The sequence below is a fragment of the Lissotriton helveticus genome, chromosome 1_1 (genome assembly GCF_964261635.1).
Source record: "Lissotriton helveticus chromosome 1_1, aLisHel1.1, whole genome shotgun sequence".
In the NCBI taxonomy this organism is placed as follows: domain Eukaryota; kingdom Metazoa; phylum Chordata; class Amphibia; order Caudata; family Salamandridae; genus Lissotriton; species Lissotriton helveticus.
This window is the reverse complement of record NC_136057.1, coordinates 822503556-822526845: the sequence shown is the minus strand read 5'-3', so window position 1 is coordinate 822526845 and position 23290 is coordinate 822503556. Positions and strand designations below refer to the sequence as shown.

General features: G+C 46.1%; 1 protein-coding gene across 1 annotated transcript in view; it reads left to right on the top strand.

Moving 5' to 3' along the window:
- Positions 1–23012, top strand: part of LRRN3 (leucine rich repeat neuronal 3) — a 381885-nt gene extending 358873 nt beyond the window's left edge. Inside the window, exon 3 of the mRNA XM_078674533.1 lies at positions 20050–23012. Within this exon, the coding sequence (XP_078530659.1) occupies positions 20314–22518 (2205 nt within the window). The 5' untranslated portion in view covers positions 20050–20313 and the 3' untranslated portion in view covers positions 22519–23012. The remainder of the gene's footprint in view (positions 1–20049) is intronic.
- The last annotated feature ends 278 nt before the right edge of the window (positions 23013–23290 follow it).

Here is a 23290-nt window from a genome sequence, read left to right as displayed (position 1 = left end):
TGGATTTAGTGAGCAGTCCTCCTCCCTTCTCATCTTGCTGATGGCTTTCATGGAGTATCCTGCTGTTGATCTGGTGTGTTTTCTTTCCCTTTTTCTCTTAAGGTGCCTCTCCCTCATCTGTGGGATAATTTCTCGTTGTGGTATCTGTTAATGGGCCATTCCCTTGCCGCATTTTGATTCTGCCTGGTGCCATTCCCCCTGATGCACAGCACGTTTCTCCTACACCCTACCAGGGGCACCTTTTAGCACTTTCTAATGCTTGATTACTTTACTCTACTCAGTAGCTTACTTAATGAAATACTTAGTAAAAACACTTTCACTTACCTCTGCTGTGCCTGTGGGTTATTTTCTCTCCTGTTCCTGCAGCCACACGGATTTTAAATTTCTACAGACTTATCAGCCTTCTCAGCCAATGATTGTTCAAATTTATAGGCAATTTTGTAGGCAATTCATTCCTTTATAGTTTCTAGCAGCTTTACTGGGGCCATAGGCAATGCTGCATGCCTGCTCCACCTCATACACCCACCTCGGGGAGCTGATAATCACCGAGCTGCACTACCCTGCCATCAAGGGTTTTGCTTCCCAAGACGTTTCCATACTAGGGGCAAGCAGTAGTGAGTTTAAACACTTTTCAAGCCTTCTTTTGGTGTGCTCCTCTTACTTCAGGCAATTTTGATGTCCGCATCTGATGCAATGGTGGGCAGGCACAAGTGTGAAAGGATACACGGCCAAGCTAGTCATTACGTGAGCTACGCCAGGCAACAGCAGAGTCGCAGCCAGTCAGAGTCAGGTAATACCAGTATCATTCAGCAAAGAATGGGGTTGATGAGGGCAAGAGGTTGACTTTCTAACAATTCTCAGCTGATTATTTCCATCAAGGATAAGCATACTGAGATACAAGGGAACTTAACATGCTGCCTCTTGACAGTAGCAAGGTAGTTGTAGGTGCACTATCTAAAATTAAATGCAAACAAAACAGACAGTTTGGTATTTAGTGAGGCCTGCAATATCTGGAATGTCTCTGGTTGGCTCTCATTGTTAGGCTCTGCACCCTGGCAGGCCAAAACAGGTTTCATATATTTTGGGCTTTCTGGTTGATGACTCTTTTTCAATGCAGGATGATGTTAATGCTATGTTTAGGAGCGGTTTTGGACTTCAACACATTCTTTGCAGACTATTTTGGTAGATCCCGGTAGTTTGGTGAAGGAATATTCTTCATGCTTTGATTATGAGTAGGTTAGACAATGGGAATACATTGCATGTTGGTATGACAGACTATTTGTTTACATGCCTTCAAATCATTCAAATTGCAGAAGCAAGACTGATTTGTAACAGGCCCAGATGACCTCTGCTTCTGCCTGTCTTAATTTGCTTCACTGGCTTCCAGTCCGTAAGAGATAGTTTATCATGCATATAGAGCACTTTATAACAATTGCCCAGCAATTCTACATGACAGAGTCACTTTTTATAAGCCAGCACATGCTCTCAGTTCTGCTATTTGGCTTTGGTATATAGCAGGTGAATTAAGAAATCTACAATGGGTGGTCACTCCTTTAAATTCTTGGCTGTCGCCCATCGGAATAACCTGCTTCTTAATTTACATTTGACTTCAGATTTGTTAATCTTTCAGAGAATGTTGAAGACTTGGCTGTTTCCACTCTAACAGATTTTGAGATGGATGGAGATGGGCAAATATGAGGTTTAGCACCCTGATATCCCCTAGGGCGTGATTGTGCACTTTATAAATACCTTAAATAAATACATATAGAAATGAACATGTCAGAGGCAGTGCTCATATTGATAATGAAACATGTCAATTGTTTGCTTGATTGATTATCCTTCTGATCATGTCTTTATCCACCAGTGGGTTTGAACACAATCACTAGTTCAGGACAAAGTACAGTAGCTCCCTCATTGTGAATAGAGGTGGGAGGAAGGGAGCAAACCTTAACTTGGTTTGATCTGCAACCCTTTGCTGTTTTGTGCCTATGTAGGCAGAAGGAGGAGTTGTTTAGTGCTGGAACAACTAAAGGGCAATCCACAATTATAAAATATTGGGTTGTTGGTTGACTGGGTTGTGAGCCCTGGTCAAGCACCATCACAATCCTTGTCAGGGCAAGGCACACGCAAACTCCAAATTACCTTGTGCTCACCCCCCCTGGTACCTTGGCACAGAGCAATCAGGCTTAACTTAGAGGCAATGTGTAAAGTATTATTTCAACAGTTTAAACAAGTGAAAACACATCTCAAATGGATCCCACCCCAAGTTAGGAAAATAGAATACTTTTTAATGAATATAACAAGACCAAATTGAAAAAGATCTAATTAGAAGAACAGGAAATTTGCAATTTTAAAGATTTTAGTAAAAAATAGCACCAGAAATCACAAAGTGCCAATTGGGGATATCTGGTTGCGCCGAACTCGACACAGTCACAAGTTCAGGCTGACCGTGATGGCGCATGGGCCAGCTCCAGGGACCTGATTTGACTTGCTGAACAAAGTACTGTAATTCTTGGTTTGCAGTGCTTTGTGAGGATCCGCATGGAAGATACGTCAAGCAGCTGAAGTGGTGCATCGGTTCCAATGTGCAGCATGACTGCTATTCGAGGTCCTCCGCCATCATTAACGATTCCATCAACAAAGGCTTGCGATGCAAACTCTGGCTTTGAGGATGTCAAGTGCAGTCCTGGTAATGCATACGTTCTGAGAAGCTGTTAAGCTGAAATGCAAAGCCAGGCATCGTCGTCAAAGCTGCTGTCAATGAGGTTTGCAGGGGCCTGAGCTGAGGATGTGTCCGCAGCGGCATTTCCAAAGAGGCTTCGGAGGTGATGCAGGTCTTTACAATGGGTCCGATACACGTAGCAGCGGCTATGTTGGTTCTGCTTCAGGTTGCTCCATCCACCAGCGGAGATTTGTTGGTTCTACAGAATACACTGTCAAAGCACATCAGGCCCTCTCCTAAGGGTCCAGAACTGAGGTTGCACCACTTTGCAGGGTAGAGTCACAGATGGCAGAGTCCACGTGAGGATTGTCGGAAGCCTGTTATGACCCTGAGTCTTCAGGACAGGAGGCCAAAAATCTAGCCTTGGAGTCACTCTGTGTGTCTGGGTTCAAGAGATGCAGGTGCAGTCCTTCTCTCCCACCCAAGAAAGCAGCAGGCAGAAGGCTAGCACACCAAGGCTACAATTCTATCAGGTCAGCATTCCAGCAGAGTGGCAGTCCTTTCAGTAGCACAGCTGTCTATCTTCCTGGTAGAGTATCAACAGGTCCAGAAATGTACTGAAGGGTTGGTGTCTGAGGTCCAATATTTATAGACAGTTTTGCCTTTGAAGTGGGAGAGAAGCTTCTAGAAGCTTCACTTTGAGGTACACAGGTGTCCTGCTTCTCCGCCCTGGCACCAAACTAACTTCATGGGGTATGCAGCCATTTGTGTCGAGGCAGGAAAAAAGCCTATTCAAGTGTAACTAGGGCTCTGTCCAGCTCCTCCCTCCCGTCCTACCAGTGATGGGCCATCCAGGTACACCTAAGTCCTCTATTGTGTGTGGCTGTCTAGGAGGAATACACAATTCCCAACTGTCAACTACACCCAGTCATGGCGCCCAGAGACAGGCTGCAGGCACTAAGTGGTTAACACAGGAAAATGACACCTTTCTAAAAGTGGCATTTTCAAAACTAAAATTTAAAAATAAACTTCACCATATGTTAGGATTTATCAATACAATTACAAAGACACCAAACATGAGATGGTAACGTGGTCCCATTTGGAAATGACAGCTTATTAAATGTAATATGGTAGTTCCAAAGTTATTCTATGGGGAAGTTGGGCCATGCAGTAGTAAATAACGAATTTAAGAGATTTTCACTACCAGGACATTTCAAACTTAAAAGTAAATTGCCTAAAGTTTAAATACAGCACCCTGGGGGGTGACTTACATGTATAAAAAAAAGTTTTGGGCCTGGCAAAGGAGCTAATTTGACAGGTCGATATGGCAGTTTAAATCTGCACACACAGGGTGCAGTGGCAGGCCTGAGACATGTTTAACGTGCTACTTAAGTGGGTGGCACAGTCAGTGCTGCAGGCCCACTAGTAGCATTTAATATACAGGCCCCAGCCACTAGTAGTGTCACTTTACTACGGACTTAAAGGTAAATGTAATATTCCAATTGAGTATAAGCCAACATTACTGTTAGACCTGGCATCTTTGGCGTGGTTTCCCCTATCTTTTTGCCTCTACCTCCTGTATTTTTGATGCTGTGCTGGATTTCGTTTTTGCTGGTTTAGATGCTTTGGACACTCTGCCACTGCTGACCAGTGCCAGAGTGTAAGTGCTCCCTGTGTAAATTGTTATTCTGATTGAATATACATGTTTGGCATATTTGTATCACCATGAAGTCCCTAGTAAAGTGCACTGGGTGTGCCAGGGCTGGTGATGACAAATGCTACTAGTGGGCCTGCAGCACTGATTGTGCCACCTACATGAGTAGCTCTAAAATGGTGTCTCAGGCCTGCCACTGCAGTGCCTATGGGCAGTTTAGAACTGCCATGTCCTCCTGGTCAGTGTCCCCACTGACCAGGCCTAACCCTTCCCTTTTTGTGCACATCAGTCACCCCTATGGAAGGCCCAAGGTACCCCCCTGGGCAGGGTGCAGTGTATGTAAAAGGTAGAGCATGTACTGGTGCAGGTAACATGTTCTGGTAGTGAATTACAGCCATTTTCGTTTTTCACTATTGTAAGGCTATCTTGCTCCATAGATTAACATGGGGGATGCTGGCTACAGTGGTTAACAGCATTTCTTTCCATAGGAACAAGATAGGACATAAGTATCTAGTATCCCTGAACTCAGAATTTAATAACACATCTTTTAGGAAAGGTTGTTTTTAAATCCTGTGTTTGAGAACAGCACTTTTAGAAAGTTGCTGTTCTCTTGTCTGAACCTTCTGTGTGCCTGGGCCTGTTTGTGTATTGACTGTCTGGTTTGTGAGTGACAGGGGCTGGGGAACTCCCCGGCAGGATGGATGAGTCAGCACTAGGCTGAATGACTTGAGTGGTGGGAGGAGTTAGCACCTGGGCTGAATAGGGCTGTGCCTGCCTTCCACAATGCTGGCTCCACCCCCCTGCTGGGCGGCTGAGGACCCTGCCCCTCACTCTGAAAGGAAAGATGCAGCCACCAAAACAAAGTGCTCAGGATCCACCCAGAACTGGTTCAGACCGGGCACAGGGCCCACATGCACCAAGAGAACAAAGACTTTAGGGGTATAAGTACAGGACCCCTGACAACAGAAAATTAGATCATCCTGGAAATCAAGAAGGAACCTCTGCCAAGGAGAAAGCTGACTCTGAAGAAGGAAGATTGTCTTGCTGTTGCTCTGCTGGACTGACCTGCTGTTGCTTTGCTGCCAAGGAGAGGGGAAGGACTTTGCTGTGAGCTGTGTCCCCTGTCTTGAAAGGAATCTCCAAGGGCCTGAGAAGAGCTGGCTCCCTGTTTTGAAGTCCCAGGAACAAAAGGACTTCACCCCCAGCTTCCCTGAACTCTGCTGAGTGAGTTCTGTCCCTCCTAGAGTGCTTGATCCAGTTGTGGGGCCTCTGGAGGTTGGACCTGTGCTGGGAAGCTTGAGACTAAAGCTTGAGAGACTTTTGAAATTGAAAAGTGTCGCATCGCTCGCTTGCGGAGCGCATCCCCGACAGTGCGAGAAGTTTCCCGCCGCTACGGAGGTCGAGATCGTCGCAGCGCCTGACGCCGCTGCCAGAGACGTCGCATCCTCCGTTTGCGGGACGCACCAGACCGGTGCGGGAGAATCGAACATCGCTGCGAGTATCGTCGCAGAGCCTGTCGTCGCTGGGTGAGAACGCCGCACCGCTTGCTTGCGGACCGCATCACGTCGCTGCGAGTGTCGTCGCAGAATCATCGCATCGAGGAGCTGCGAGAGAAAGGATCACCGCTGGACCGCGCATCGTCGCCCCGGAGATCGTCGCAGCACCTACGAGATCGTCGCATCGTGCCTTTGCGAGAACAGACTTCCTACGGAACCTACGCACCGGAATCCATACAATTGGCCTTCCTCCCCATACAGACCGGATTCGTCGCAACACGCCCGCTGCTGCAGCGGGGCTGTCGCATCGCCTCCCCAGGGTCTCAGGAGCAACGCATCGCTTGTTTTCCACCGCACCAGCTTCTGCTTTTGGAACTTTGTTGCAGCTAAAGGTACTGTGAGTAAACGTGACGCAACTGTGAACTTTTCACGCAACTGTGGTTTATTTTTACCGCAACTTGAAGAACTTTAACGCAACCTTAAGAACTCTTTGAAACCATATTCTTGAACCGTGTATGTTGGATTTTTATCGTTTTGGTCTTGTGTAGTTTTAGAATAAATACCTTTATTTTTCTAAACTGTTGTGGAATCAGTTTGTGGTGTTTTCACTGTGTTACTGTGAGTGTTGGCACAAATACTTTACGCATTGCCTCTGATTAGCCTAGACTGCTCAGGCCAAGCTACCTAGAGGGCGAGCAGGGGTTATCTCAGAGAGTTATCTCCTTGTCCTGACTAGAAGCAAGGGTCCCTATTTGGACAGTGGTACCTACCTCTGCCAACTAGAGACCCCCAGATCTAACATTGGTGGTCAGGCGGTGGGATTTGAACTTGTATTTGTACTTGACCCACAGTAATTGGTGTACATCACTAGTGAGTGCAGACCACTACGCCACCGCATACTACTGGTTTTTGGTTTTGATTTTTCTATTTTTGAGTAACTCTTCAACACATCATGTCTGTGCATGGGAAGGCACCCAGTAAAGAGGCAGAAGTAGAGATGGAGTTTGCCATTGGAGATTTGTATTCATACAAAGTTGAGCAACTTAGGAAATTCTGCCTTGAGTTTGAGTGCCCCATAAAAAGCGCCTACAGAAAGGAGGAGCTGCAGAAAATCTTGATGGCCCATTGGGAGGCACAAGAGGGAGAAGATGATGTGGATGTAGAAAATGGTTTTCAAATCAAAGATCTGCCAGTGGGCAGAGTAGGCTCAGGAGCTGGCAGCAACCACTCCGGTAGGGGCCTCACCCCAGAAGAGTTACAAGAAAATCAGAGAGTAAGAGAATATGAATTGGAAGTCATGAAAATGAGAATGCAAATGAAGCAATTTGAAATGGATAAAGAGAGAGAAAAGGCGGCGGAGGAGAGCAAAAGTGCCCGCGCCTTAGAAGAGAAGAAATTGCTTTTGGCTCATGAGTTGAGCATGAGAGAACTGGATCTTAAAGCCAAGGAGGTGGATGCCAGTTCTAATGGTGGCAGCGCGCAGCCAGTGCATGGGGGTAAAGTATATATTCCCAAGGACCTGGTACAGAATTACCATAGGGGTGAGGATATTTATGCCTGGTTCACTTCGTATGAAATTGCATTGAAGATGAATGGTGTGCCTGATCAGCATTGGGGGGCGGGCCTGTGGAAACATTTTGAGGCATCTGGGAGGAGTGCTCTAGAGCCCTTAGAATTAGCAGGTGCCATGACCTACCCCAATATGAAGGAGGCCTTATGTCTCAGGTATGGCCTTACCCCAGAGCAGTATAGACTGCAGTTTAGGAACTCCAAGAAGAAAGAGTCTGAGACTTGGATGGAGTGTGTGAATTTGTACTCGCGTGCACTGGAAGGTTGGATGAAGGGCAGTAAAGTAACTGATTTTAAGGGGTTGTTGCATTTAATCAGTTGGGAGCACTTGAGTAGTCTTTGTGTTCCAGAGCTGCGCCAGCATCTTTTAGACAGCAAGCTGACAGACCCCATTGAGCTTGCTAAGGAGGCGGACCGCTGGACCAGTACCAGGGTCCACAGAGGAATTGTGGGTACCACAGCCAAAGGTGGGCAGGGTCCCCAGCAGAAGAGTGGGGGGGACAAGGGTAACCAAAAGGAGTTCTCAGAAGGGCCCCAAAATAGTTCCCAGGGAAAGGAATCCCAAACCCCCAAACCTAAGCAGCCATGGCCCTCTAAGGGCAGGCGGGACAATAAAGACAACAGGGGCCCACCTACCTGCTATCACTGCAATGAGGTGGGCCACATAGCTCCAAAATGTCCCAAGAAGAAGCAAGCACCCACTGGTGCCCCCACCCCAGCGTTAGCTAGTGTAGCTTTGGGAGGGGATTTGGTTTCTAGTGATTGGGGGGAGTTAGCGGTTATGACCCTTGTCTCTCTAGGAGACCAAGAGATGGTCCAGGAAACCTTACTGCCCTCTAACACTAAGAAATATGGGCAGAAGGTGACCATCAATGGGAGGGAGGTTGAGGCTTTGAGAGACACAGGAGCCAGCGTGACATCCGTGAGGTGTCAGTGGGTGTCTGAAGAGCAAATCATCCCTGGTGTACTCCGCCCTGTAGTGGCAGCTGACAGTTCAGTGCGCCTCTGCAAGCTGGCGAAAGTTCCCTTTGCATGGGGAGGAGTCTCTGGTCTTTTGGAGGTAGTTGTCAGTGATGCCTTGCCTGTAGACTGTCTGTTAGGTAACGACCTGGAGAGTTCTCCATGGAAGGATGTAGAACACAGAACTCACTTGGAGATGTTGGGTCTGCCTGCGTGGATCTGTGTGACCACACGTGCTATGGCAGCCAGTAAGGGTGATTCAGCAGAACTGGAGCCTGAAACAGTGGCCCAGAGACCTGCCAGGAGAGGAAGAGGCCGAGGGCGCGGGAAACCAGCCCCAGCCATTCCCACGGTCCAGGAAGGAGCAGAACCTGAGGGGGATGCCCTGGAACCTACAGGGGAACAGGTAGCCGAACTGGGAGAATTGCCTGAGCTGACCCATTGGCAGCAAGAAGGTGGTCCCTCCAGGGAGGAATTCTGCCAGGCGCAGAAAGAATGCCCTTCCCTCGAGGGTCTGCGGCAACAGGCTGTAGACCAGGCATCAGGTGGAGCAGCCAGAGATCACTTTATCTACTGGGAAGATGACTTGTTGTATAGTGAGCCTAAGTTTGCTGAGCCCGGTGCAGCCCGTGTGCTGGTGGTACCCGAGCGCTTCAGAAACTTCCTAATGGGTCTGGCTCATGACGTGCCTCTTGCAGGACATCTGGGGCAAGACAAGACCCTAAACCGGCTTGTCACCCACTTTCACTGGCCCCAGATGAGAAAGCACGTTGGTTCCTTTTGCAGATCTTGCCAAACCTGTCAAGCCAGTGGCAAGACTGGAATGAAGCTGAAGGCCCCCCTTCAGCCCTTCCCAGTGGTGAGCACCCCTTTCGAGCGGGTGGGCATAGACATCGTAGGGCCCCTGGATCCCAAGACAGCCTTAGGCAACAGGTTCATCCTGGTCTTGGTGGACCATGCCACTCGGTACCCGGAAGCAGTCCCTCTCCGGACAATCACAGCACCCGTAGTGGGCCGTGCATTGATGGGGATCTTTTCCCGTGTGGGGTTCCCCAGAGAGGTGGTCTCCGACCGGGGTACCAACTTCATCTCTAGGTATATGAAGTCTCTGTGGGAGGAGTGTGGGGTAACTTATAAGTTCACCACTCCTTACCACCCGCAAGGAAATGGGTTGGTTGAAAGGTTCAACCGGACCCTGAAAGGTATGATTATGGGCCTAGCGGAGCCCATGAGACGTAAGTGGGACGTCTTGTTACCATGCCTGTTGTTTGCCTACAGGGAGGTGCCTCAGAAGTCCTTAGGGTTCAGTCCCTTCGAACTCCTGTATGGCCACCCTGTTAGAGGACCTCTCTCACTGGTGAAGGAGGGTTGGGAAAAGTCCCGTGGGAAAAACCCCCAGGATGTGTTCAGCTATGTGCTGGCCATCCGCAACCAGACACAACGCTTCAGGAAGCTCGCTCAGGCGAACCTGGAAGCAAGCCAGGAAGAAATGAAGAGATGGTATGACCAGAATACCACTCTGGTCGAATTTCAACCTGGGCAGGAAGTGTGGGTGATGGCACCAGTGGAGCCTTGTGCGCTCCAAGACAAGTGGACTGGGCCATATGAGGTGGTGGAAAGGAAGAGCGAGGTAACCTACCTGGTTGACATGAAGACTCCCAGGCAGCCCCTGAGAGTCTTGCACGTGAACCGCCTCAAACCCCACTTTAAGAGGTCTGAAGTAACCATGCTCCTGGCTACAGATGCAGGAATGGAAGAGGATAGTGATCCTCTCCCTGACCTCCTGGCAGTTAAGGAGCAAGATGGGTCAGTGGATGGTGTGGTCCTCTCGCCCACCCTGACCCCAGAACAGCAGAGTGACTGTCGCCAAGTGTTGGGTCAGTTCTCCTCCCTGTTCTCCCTGACCCCAGGAGTCACCAACTGGTGCGTCCATGATGTGGACACTGGAGATAGTCTGCCTGTGAAACAGAAATTTTACAGGGTAGCTGACAAGGTCAGGGCCAGCATCAAGGAAGAGGTTTCCAATATGTTGGCGCTAGGGGTGATTGAGCCCTCCAGCAGCCCCTGGGCTAGCCCAGTGGTCTTGGTCCCCAAGAAAGCTGCTACCCCCGGTGGCCCCACAGAACTCCGGTTTTGCGTGGACTACCGTGGGCTCAATGCGGTCACGAAGACTGACGCACACCCCATCCCCAGAGCTGATGAGCTCGTGGATCGGTTAGGAGCTGCCCGCTACCTCAGTACATTTGATTTGACTTCGGGGTACTGGCAGATTGCCTTAACTGATGGGGCCAAAGAGAGGTCTGCATTTTCAACGCCAGAGGGGCACTTCCAGTTCCGTGTCATGCCCTTTGGGTTGAAGAATGCCCCTGCCACATTCCAGAGGCTGGTTAACCAGGTACTGACCGGGCTGGAGGAATTCAGCGCCGCATACCTGGATGACATTGCTGTGTTCAGCTCCACGTGGGAGGAACATCTGCAACACCTCTGCGAAGTGTTGAAGGCTCTGCAAAGGGCAGGCCTCACTATCAAGGCCAGCAAGTGCCAGATAGGGCAGGGATCTGTGGTGTATTTGGGACACCAGGTGGGGAGCGGCCAGGTGGCGCCCCTACAGGCCAAGATTGATACCATTCTGGCTTGGGAGCCCCCCAAGACCCAGACAGAGGTGAGAGCCTTTTTAGGACTCACCGGGTATTACAGGCGTTTTGTCAAGGGCTACGGCACCATTGTCGCCCCTTTGACAGAACTCACTTCCAAGAAGTTGCCCAAAAGAGTTGACTGGACTGACGCCTGCCAAACTGCTTTTGAAACCCTGAAAACTGCTATGTGCACAGCGCCGGTGCTCAAGGCACCTGACTTTTCTCGTGAGTTCATAGTTCAGACAGACGCTTCAGAGCATGGTGTGGGAGCAGTACTCTCACAGATCACTGAGGAGGGAGGAGACCAGCCGGTAGCCTTCATTAGCAGGAGACTACTCCCCAGGGAACAGAGGTGGAGTGCGATTGAGAGAGAAGCATTTGCTGTGGTCTGGGCTCTGAAAAAGTTGAGGCCCTACCTGTTTGGGACTCACTTCCGTGTTCAGACCGACCACAGGCCCCTCAGATGGTTAATGCATATGAGGGGTGAGAACCCAAAGCTGTTGAGGTGGTCCATCTCCCTACAGGGAATGGACTTTACGGTGGAACACCGCCCTGGTACGGAACACGCCAACGCTGATGGTCTGTCCAGGTTTTTCCGCCTTAGTGAAGAGAACTCCCAAGAGGGTGGGTAGTTCTCCCCATTTTCAGCTGGAGGGGACACGTGTTAGACCTGGCATCTTTGGCGTGGTTTCCCCTATCTTTTTGCCTCTACCTCCTGTATTTTTGATGCTGTGCTGGATTTCGTTTTTGCTGGTTTAGATGCTTTGGACACTCTGCCACTGCTGACCAGTGCCAGAGTGTAAGTGCTCCCTGTGTAAATTGTTATTCTGATTGAATATACATGTTTGGCATATTTGTATCACCATGAAGTCCCTAGTAAAGTGCACTGGGTGTGCCAGGGCTGGTGATGACAAATGCTACTAGTGGGCCTGCAGCACTGATTGTGCCACCTACATGAGTAGCTCTAAAATGGTGTCTCAGGCCTGCCACTGCAGTGCCTATGGGCAGTTTAGAACTGCCATGTCCTCCTGGTCAGTGTCCCCACTGACCAGGCCTAACCCTTCCCTTTTTGTGCACATCAGTCACCCCTATGGAAGGCCCAAGGTACCCCCCTGGGCAGGGTGCAGTGTATGTAAAAGGTAGAGCATGTACTGGTGCAGGTAACATGTTCTGGTAGTGAATTACAGCCATTTTCGTTTTTCACTATTGTAAGGCTATCTTGCTCCATAGATTAACATGGGGGATGCTGGCTACAGTGGTTAACAGCATTTCTTCCCATAGGAACAAGATAGGACATAAGTATCTAGTATCCCTGAACTCAGAATTTAATAACACATCTTTTAGGAAAGGTTGTTTTTAAATCCTGTGTTTGAGAACAGCACTTTTAGAAAGTTGCTGTTCTCTTGTCTGAACCTTCTGTGTGCCTGGGCCTGTTTGTGTATTGACTGTCTGGTTTGTGAGTGACAGGGGCTGGGGAACTCCCCGGCAGGATGGATGAGTCAGCACTAGGCTGAATGACTTGAGTGGTGGGAGGAGTTAGCACCTGGGCTGAATAGGGCTGTGCCTGCCTTCCACAATGCTGGCTCCACCCCCCTGCTGGGCGGCTGAGGACCCTGCCCCTCACTCTGAAAGGAAAGATGCAGCCACCAAAACAAAGTGCTCAGGATCCACCCAGAACTGGTTCAGACCGGGCACAGGGCCCACATGCACCAAGAGAACAAAGACTTTAGGGGTATAAGTACAGGACCCCTGACAACAGAAAATTAGATCATCCTGGAAATCAAGAAGGAACCTCTGCCAAGGAGAAAGCTGACTCTGAAGAAGGAAGATTGTCTTGCTGTTGCTCTGCTGGACTGACCTGCTGTTGCTTTGCTGCCAAGGAGAGGGGAAGGACTTTGCTGTGAGCTGTGTCCCCTGTCTTGAAAGGAATCTCCAAGGGCCTGAGAAGAGCTGGCTCCCTGTTTTGAAGTCCCAGGAACAAAAGGACTTCACCCCCAGCTTCCCTGAACTCTGCTGAGTGAGTTCTGTCCCTCCTAGAGTGCTTGATCCAGTTGTGGGGCCTCTGGAGGTTGGACCTGTGCTGGGAAGCTTGAGACTAAAGCTTGAGAGACTTTTGAAATTGAAAAGTGTCGCATCGCTCGCTTGCGGAGCGCATCCCCGACAGTGCGAGAAGTTTCCCGCCGCTACGGAGGTCGAGATCGTCGCAGCGCCTGACGCCGCTGCCAGAGACGTCGCATCCTCCGTTTGCGGGACGCACCAGACCGGTGCGGGAGAATCGAACATCGCTGCGAGTATCGTCGCAGAGCCTGTCGTCGCTGGGTGAGAACGCCGCACCGCTTGCTTGCTGACCGCATCACGTCGCTGCGAGTGTCGTCGCAGAATCATCGCATCGAGGAGCTGCGAGAGAAAGGATCACCGCTGGACCGCGCATCGTCGCCCCGGAGATCGTCGCAGCACCTACGAGATCGTCGCATCGTGCCTTTGCGAGAACAGACTTCCTACGGAACCTACGCACCGGAATCCATACAAGTGGCCTTCCTCCCCATACAGACCGGATTCGTCGCAACACGCCCGCTGCTGCAGCGGGGCTGTCGCATCGCCTCCCCAGGGTCTCAGGAGCAACGCATCGCTTGTTTTCCACCGCACCAGCTTCTGCTTTTGGAACTTTGTTGCAGCTAAAGGTACTGTGAGTAAACGTGACGCAACTGTGAACTTTTCACGCAACTGTGGTTTATTTTTACCGCAACTTGAAGAACTTTAACGCAACCTTAAGAACTCTTTGAAACCATATTCTTGAACCGTGTATGTTGGATTTTTATCGTTTTGGTCTTGTGTAGTTTTAGAATAAATACCTTTATTTTTCTAAACTGTTGTGGAATCAGTTTGTGGTGTTTTCACTGTGTTACTGTGAGTGTTGGCACAAATACTTTACGCATTGCCTCTGATTAGCCTAGACTGCTCAGGCCAAGCTACCTAGAGGGCGAGCAGGGGTTATCTCAGAGAGTTATCTCCTTGTCCTGACTAGAAGCAAGGGTCCCTATTTGGACAGTGTTACCTACCTCTGCCAACTAGAGACCCCCAGATCTAACAATTACCATGTTTTAAGGAGAGACCATGTGCACTTTAGGACTGGTTAGCTGTGGTAAAGTGATCTGAGTCCTATGGCCAGGAAAAATAAGATCAGCAAACATAGAGGTGAAGGCAAAAGGTTTTGGTGAAAACCACTCTAAGGCTGTCAGGTCTAACATAAATGTTGCATGGTCCAGAAGCAAATCAGAGAGGCTTCGACTGATGAATAATTGTTTCACACACTGAGGGACTGATTTAGTTAAAGTTCTTCCTAATGACTTGTAGAAATAGAGCGAGGAGCATTACATTCTGTTTCCAAAGCTCAGGGGTTAGTTCATCATGGCCTTAAGTCTATGCTGCATGAAGTTTCGTAATAGAACCCTTCATCTCTACGTTAGTAGAGCTAAATCCTTCAGCAAAGACCACAATTATATCAGTCATTTAATATTCTATTCTCTTGGTCCTACATTACTTTTGCTACAGATTGATTCATTTATTTTCAAGAACAAAGAAAACCCAAAGGTGTTAAGGGACCAAGGGTTTAAGTATTTTTAAAGGAACAATGGTCACTTGCTATCAAAATAGCACAAAATAGAGGCTTAGAAATACATTGAGGTCTATGTAGGGTGTCCAAATGGACCGTGAAAATGTTTATTGTAGTTAAAAATTAACAACACATTAATAGAATGGGAAAAGCAAATACAAAAGAAGTTGAAAAACTTACAAACTCAGGCAATATTTCTTGAGACTGCAACGAAAACTCAATAATCATGTCACATATGATCTTAAGTACCTATGCTCATATAAAAAAATACATATCAACAATTTGAGTCATGCCCCTGTGGTTGACAACGTTTGGATCCCCTAAGAGGATTTAGGGATCATCATCAGGATGGACGAAATTAGGCCTCAGTAAAAATTGGCTGCTCGAAATATAAAAGGACAAAAGCAAAGAATAAGAAGGGGCAAAGAGGAGAGGGACAAAAAGAGGATTAGAGATCCTATCTCCTGCCTAATTGATCCATCAACCCATGCCATGCGCGGGTGACTTGGTGACAACATGTGTTACTACTTGACTGAAAATAGCTGTGGTCTGTGTGTGGGTGCTGTTGGCGCAGTCATGCTGGTGAAGTGAGAGTAAAAATTATAAAAATCATGGTGAAGTTGCATGAAAAAATATCCAACTAACCAATAAACGATCCAGGATAGGGGAGGGCGAGTTCTAGTCATCAAAACCAGAAGGATGACCAATTGTGAAAGGTCTATGGAAACCGGACCTAGGGCCAGATGTAGGAGAGGAAATACCGGTCGGTAACGTCCGATTTCAGCCGTTACCGACCGGTATTTAGGAATTGGCATGTAGGGGGCCAATTTTACCGATTCGGTAAATTTACCGAATCGGTAAAATGCTGAATCGGTATTTTTACCGATTCGGTAACTTCCGGATGTAGGTGGGACTCTTCTGAGTCCCAAAGGCCTTTCAGATTCGGTATTTTACCACCCAATCCAATTGGGTGGTAAAATACTGAATCCAGGTGTGCATGCACATGTGTGCATGCACACCTATGCCATGTGACAGACAGACATGCCCTTAGGGCATGTCTGTGTGCCACATGGCACACATGCCTGTATTCGGGGTGCTAGAGGGTGTCAAAGTGACACCCCCTGCACCCTTGCTGGATTCGGTATTTACCGAATAATACCGATTCGGTATTGCCCATTGATTCCTATGGGCTTCAAGGCCCATAGGAATCAATGGGCAGTACCGAATCGGTATTTACAGATTTGGTAAATACCGATTTTTACAGAATCGGTAATTCAATTACCGATTTTTCCTAAATCGCCCTCCTTCTATTTTACCGATTCATAAATACCGAATCGGTAAAATTCGGTATTTATGAATCGGTAAAAGAGAATTACCTACATCTGGCCCCTAGAGTCTTAGGTAAGTGAAGGAATCCACATGAATCCGACGCTAGATTTTGCTGTTTTACTTCAGGTACAGCATGAGTTCAATCTAATACAGCACATTTCCCTTGTTAGCAGCGAGGGCACCTTTTGAAAGGTTGCCCGGCACAATCAAGGAAAATGAGCCGCATTGTATAATACGGCCATAGAAATGAAGACATTCTTTTTTTTCTGAATTGTCCTCACTTCGGAAAATGTGATAGCCCGTCCTTTTGACTTCTTAGGAAATAACGGTAGTGTTTTGCACATAGTGTTTTTCTTTTCAGTATTTCCTGGCAATTTTTTAGCTCTATATAGTTCTTATTTCATCTGTCCTCCATGAAGTTCGACTCCTATAGCCGTGGAGGAACTGCACTGGTTCAGCACAGAGCCTGCTTTTGAGGTGTCTAAAGTTCTTTCACATTTAACTCTGAATTTTTGCGAGTTAAGACTTGAAATGCAGGCAGCACAAGTCGCAAACAGATAGCAGATTGCCCCCTCTATGTGTTGCACTTGTTCTGTCCTAAGTTGATTCATTGGCTCTGATATATTCTGAGTTGGATGTATGCACCGTGGACACAACACACACCAAAAGGAGACTCATATATCTATAACGAGCCAGTGCAGCTCTTCATGATAGGGCCCCTTTGTGATATCACGTATGTGGCCTTACTATGCAGTTTAAGAAAATATTACTTAAAAAATAAGTTTTATGATGGAAAATGTAATTTCATTAAAGTTTGTTTGCCCCTGTTTCTAAGTAATTACAACTCTTATTATGCAAATCCTTTTGCTGGGAACTTTAAAGACAAATCCCCAGCTATTTAATGCAGTGTTCAGCCCCAGTATGAACCTTTATGGAGCCTAGTTTGGTGCATCATAGAACAATGCTTCTATTTCAAATCTGTTGGATTTACGGATGTTTTATGTTCACAGCATATGATAATTATTGCATTTCTTGAGTGAGACTATGTCCTAAATCTTTATTTAAAATGTCTAAATATCTATGTATAGATGTTGATAGTAGCAATGTTGGGGCGTTATTGATTTTAATCTTTTCCTGCGACCAAATGACACTACCAATCATTCAGTGCTCCAGCAATTCCTCTGTTAACCAAGGGCCTCATTTATGAGGGATTGGCATAGGGCAGCGCTGCAAGTATTCTTGCTGTGCTGCCCTATGCCATTGTGAAAGGGCAGGAATACACAGTATTTATTAAATGCAGTGCACTCCGGTCCTTTTCCACTCTGCTGGCGCACAATTTGCTGTCTTGCACCAATGTAAGGCACCTTTGCACCATGGTGCAAGTGTGCCTCCATTGCAGTCTGGATTGTTTTTATGCAGGAAGGGGAAACTTTCTGCGTAAAAAAAAGTCCAGTGAGATTTCTTTCTCCTTCTATGTGTGTTGCATGGAAAGAGGAAAAAACAAGGAGAAATAAAAAATATCTCTACTTGGTACACCTGCTCTGGGGAGGCGAAAGGTTTTGGGCTGCCCCATGTTTATGTGTTTAAATAGATCTGGGCAGGCGTCAAAATCCATGGGTTTTGTGTGGGAATACCCACTGCAGCGTCCATGGAATGCCTCCATGGCACAGTGTATGGCAAGGTATAGACTTGAGCTACTTTGTCTTACCCCAAATCCAGGAGTCAGTGCAAAGCCAGGCAAATTTCATCCACTGATAATACTGAACAATTCGAATTCTTGCTAGATGCCTTTTGACATTCAAAACATTTACACAAACTGCATGACCTTGTGAGACATGTGCATGTTCTCTAAAAATGCTATGATTCCTGAGAGAATGAAATCATTAGCACAGGGCTGTGCCCCATGCAGATGGGAACTGCCTACCCACATAGATGTGCAGAACACTTTCATGGTTGCCAAGGTTACAGATTGCAATGTGTGACATTTTCATAATTTCAGAGTGATTATCAGGGCCGGACTGGCTGTAGCAGGCATCGAGCAATTTCCTGGGAGGCTGGAAGGGTGGGGCCGGTTTTGCAGCAGTGGGGGACGTTTCCTTGTTACTGGTGGTCGGTTTTGCAGTGGTGCTGCAATATCACCCCCAGTGCCAAAAGCAGCAGTGCTTCACACTTTCACTCCACGCCATCCCCTGGGGCTGATCCTATCAAAGTTGCCTGGGCTGTTTTGGGTTCCCATTTCGGCTTTGGTAATTATGAGTGACACTTTCTTGGTGAGCAAAATGAAGCAATAAAGACCAGAGAAATATAAATATCAGAAACTACACCCATTTGAGCAAGGAGAAACTCTACGTTTGCTGCAAAGTGTAAGAAATAATTGTTAAAAGAGTTCCAGTTATCAGACTCATGTCTAAGTAAATACACTTTCAGAATCATACAGAAATCACAAAGCTCCTTTGCAACATAATAAATGAAGGCTCTGAACACTAGCTCAGGAGTTATGTTTTTGTGCTTGTGTGTTGTTTGAGGCTTGTGCTTCTGTTTGGTGAATGCTACAAGACTGCGCGACACACCCAGCTATGGAAAGCTACGCCATTTGGCAGTGGGATAGTGCTGACTTTCCTCTTGTGCGTCAGTGTCTTTGTTCCTAGTTATAGGCAGTCACTAAGATTGTGACTAAGAATGAAGAAGATAAGCCCTCCAGTTCTGCTTGAGACCCAGGCTTCATTAGTGCCTCACAAGGTCAAGGAAAACGAGGACAGATCTCCTGTACCATTCTTATGCCACCTGTAGCTATGCAGTTCCAAAAGTGGTCTGGTCACCTAAATCATGTGCCAATGTGCTCACCTCAACTTCGGTTTCAAGTTCTGTGTGGGTACAGTCAATCTTACACCCTTCTTGTTGCATTCCAGTGATGCAATGTGCCTGAAACCAACCCTATGTTGAAGAGAAGTGAATTGTACATGTGTGCAATTCTTGCAAGTCTGGAAACATGTCTAGCTGATGAATTAACGTATTCCGTTAAATGCAAGTCAGGCGCATATTATGCCAATTAAATGTTTGTGTGGTAGCTTTATGTGTAACTTTTGGTTCAATCATTTGGTGAGGGATGCAGTAAGTTACTAGAATCACTCATGTGAATGGAAAACAAAGTTCATTGTACTGAAATTTCCTTTTGCAAACAATTGCTGAACAAAATGAACCAGTTAATCACATCAGACTTACTTTGCTTGAGGTGAGCTGCAATAACAAGCTACCTCATCTTCATGGCCGCAGCTACTCTTGAGGCAAACGACAGGCCGCATGATTCGGAGGATCAGCAGGTCTGGGTGCACAGGGCGTGGGGTTCACTCAACCACGGGTGGTGAGGTGGGTTGACTCTGGTCACAGCTGAGTCAATATTACTGTGGCACAACACGATGCAAGCAGCAATAACTAACATTTCCACTGCAGCCTCCCAAAACTTCATGAACTGCAGCCGCTAGCCCTGGTACCGACACGGCATTAAAAAACTCAGCTTGACCTCACCCGAGGTCTCTCATTGGGCACTTACTCTCACGTTAGTCATCATTGATTAATCAAATATGCCACGCCGCAATTCCAGCTTTAGATTCCTGCTTATGATGCATGATTACTAGCTCTCCTCCTTGACAGCTCAGGCGATGTTATGCATAACTTTGCAATTCAGTGTGGTGATGCAGACCCCCACACTGAAATGCGTTAGTCTAACACCTGATGCATGGTACTTGGCAGAGCTGCACTTGAGGTTTGCCAGGCAAATTTGATATTAAATAAAAGCTGGTGCATTTTCTTTTGTGATCTCAACAAAAGGTTGTAGGTCACAAGTTGTACATGGGTTGTTGGCATTGCATATGTTAGCATTGCTCAATTTCTTTTAGAATAAAGAAGCAGGTGAAATGTGGACATTATATAGAAATGCATTTTATCAAAAACGTCCTGCTTGTTTTTATGTATGGTCAACAAGCGTTGCCAGTGATGTTCCTTCAGTGATTGCTGAAATGTGCTCAAAGTGCACCCTGTTTCTAAATTAATCATTCATATATTAGTAATATAAGCTTGTGCTTGGTATCTTTTTTTTCAAACTAACAATGTATATATTTTTTTCCTTTTAGGTCACATCAACATGTCCGTCACATTAATCATGGGATTTGATGCTTATGGAACCAAATGAATTTCCTAATCGGCAGCGGCATTCTGTTTGTGCTTCATCATCTTTAAGCCGAAGAGTTTTACCTCATCAAGGATGCAGTGACCTTCATTTCCACAATATGCCGCCTGTATTTCGAAAAATGTGCTTCCGGCTTCCTTTCGGGAACAAACGTTTTGTAACTTGTTGATCCTCATCACTGAACAAATGCAAAGGTTAGCACTCTCCGATGTTCTTGTTGATCATACAAGGAGTAATATCAGAATTGGTGTTGCACCGTTGCTTTTCTGAAGAATTCTACACTCATATAAAGGACATGTCCCCTAACGTACATTTTGCACTTGGTCTTGTTGTTATTGCCCTAGTTCATGCCGAAGAAGAAAGACGTGACTGTCCTCAATCATGTACGTGTGAAGTCAGACCTTGGTTTACACCGAGGTCTGTATATATGGAAGCCCCAACAGTGGACTGCAATGATCTGGGCCTTTTTAATGTACCAACTAGATTACCTGCTAACACTCAAGTCTTGCTTTTACAGACTAACAACATCGAACAAATTGAATATCGAGAGGATTTTCCTGTGAATCTCACTGGGTTGGATTTATCTCAAAATAACTTATCTTCGATGGTCAATATTAGTCTTCAAAAGATGCTTCATCTACTTTCTGTATATCTTGAGGAAAATAAATTTACTGAGCTGCCAGAAGGTTGTTTCTATGGATTGAACAGTTTGCAAGAGCTCTACATTAATCACAATTTGTTGTCCATTATCGCTCCGGGGGCCTTTCTTGGCATGGACAATCTTCTCAGACTCCACCTCAATTCAAATAGATTGCAAGTTATCAACAGTAAGTGGTTTGAAGCAATTCCGAGTTTGGAGATTCTAATGATTGGAGAAAATCCTTTAATTAGAATAGAAGATATGAACTTTAAGCCACTAATCAATTTGCGGAGCCTGGTTTTAGCAGGAATGAACCTCACAGAACTACCCAATAATGCCTTAACTGGTCTTGACTGTTTAGAAAGTCTTTCATTTTATGCCAACAAATTTGTAAAGGTTCCATATGCTGCCCTTCAGAAGGTAACTAATCTAAAATTTTTAGATCTGAATAAAAATCCTATTAGCAGACTGCAAAGGGGAGATTTTAGCAATATGCCATTCTTGAAAGAATTGGGTATTAATAATATGCCTGAGTTGGTATCTATTGATAACCTTGCTATTGATAATTTGCCAGAGCTAAGGAAAATAGAAGCTACCAACAATCCAAAATTATCATACATTCATCCAAATGCATTTTCCAGACTCCCTAAACTGGAGTCTCTCATGCTGAACAGCAATGCCCTTAGTGCTCTATACCGCAGCACTATAGACTCTTTGCTAAATCTGAAGGAAATTAGCATCCACAGTAATCCCATCAGGTGTGATTGTGTAATCCGTTGGATTAACATGAACAAAACAAATATTAGATTTATGGAGCCAGATGCTTTGTTTTGTGTTGACCCCCCTGAATTCCAAGGGCAAAATGTTAGGAAGATACATTTCAGGGAGATGATGTCAATCTGCCTCCCACTCATTGCCCCTGAAAGCTTTCCCTCTGAAATGGATTTAAGAGCTGGCAGCTCAATTTCATTACACTGTCGAGCAATGGCTGAACCTGAACCAGAAATCTTCTGGATAATGCCATCAGGTTACAGAATTATGCCCAACACAGTAACTGAACACTTCTACGCTCACCCTGAAGGGACACTGGAGCTCAGAGATGTTGGTTACAAAGAGGCAGGCCTATATACGTGTATGGCAACTAATCTTGTTGGTGCAGACTTAAAAACAGTCATAGTCAAAGTGGATGGTTATTTCCCCCATGACATCAATGGATCTTTGAACATTAACGTAAAGGATATACGACCACACTCTGTTCTAGTGTCATGGAAAACCAGTTCTAAAATTCTGAAATCCAGTGTGAGATGGACCGCCTCGCTAAGGAGCGCATCAACTCAAGTTGCCCACAGTGCACGAGTACCATCTAATATTAAGGTCTACAATCTGACACATCTCAACCCATCAACTGATTACAAGATCTGTGTACATATCCCAAACATATACCAGAAGAATGAGAAACAATGTGTGAACATCACCACAAAAGGATTGGATCTGGCAGTCAAAGAAAATGAAAAGATCAACACAACTGCTTTTATCATCATTCTAGGGGGCCTATTTGGGGTGATCACGGTGGCATACGTCTTCAGTTACATGCCAGTGGAAATGAGCAGAGATGTACTGTGCACCTACCGAAGTCACAGCCTGCATAAACCAAGGTTTGCTTTCAGTGACTTTTATCCTCCTCTTATCAGTCTTTGGAACTCAAGAAAAAGAGAAAGCACAGACCTGGAAGTGAAAGCGACTGTAATAGGCGAGCAAGGCAATTTATCATGAAACATTACAGTCAGTAAACCTATTTTATGGAAAGAAAAAGCACAAGATTGCAGTTGTGCTCTGTAAGTGGCAGAAAAGCATTACTCTTTCAAAATAAGGAGTCCTGACATCATTGCAGCTGGCAAATGGAAATCTGCAAGGGTACTGCATAACAGGATATTTAGCTGACTGGCTTCAAGTTGTACACTATTGTGCCAACCAAATTAAATTACTCATTTTTTAGAACAATAATGTGACTTTTTTGTCAGAAGTACATTATAGCTGAACAACAGCGTTTTCGGTATTTGTTTTTATACAGTATTCTGTGTGAGAGTAGTGGGGCTGAGAAATACCTCTTCCTGTGCTGTATTACACATATTTTAGCCAAGAGTGTATGGAGTAACTTGATGGACTAGAGGTAACGTGGCATTAAAATGGACACATTCAGTAGTGTAGACTGTGGGTATGTGGAACGTTTTTTATGAAGAAAATACATTTTTGATTAAAACAAGAAACATCTTTTGTCATTCTTATTTCTTATCACTCGTCTGAGTAATATAGACTATGGTCCCAAGGACAACTGCATTCCTCGCAATTTATGAGAGATTTTACGTTGTCACAATCTGTAGATCAAACAGATTTTCTTTTTTACTCACGACAAGCGCAATGTATACTTGTATTATCGCTTTACGGGTGCATATAGAAGTTTATAAGGCAAGTCGTAATCAGTGCGTATGAAGCAGATATAGCAAGAAAAAGTCTGATAGCGTACATTTTCTGTTTATTGTACATT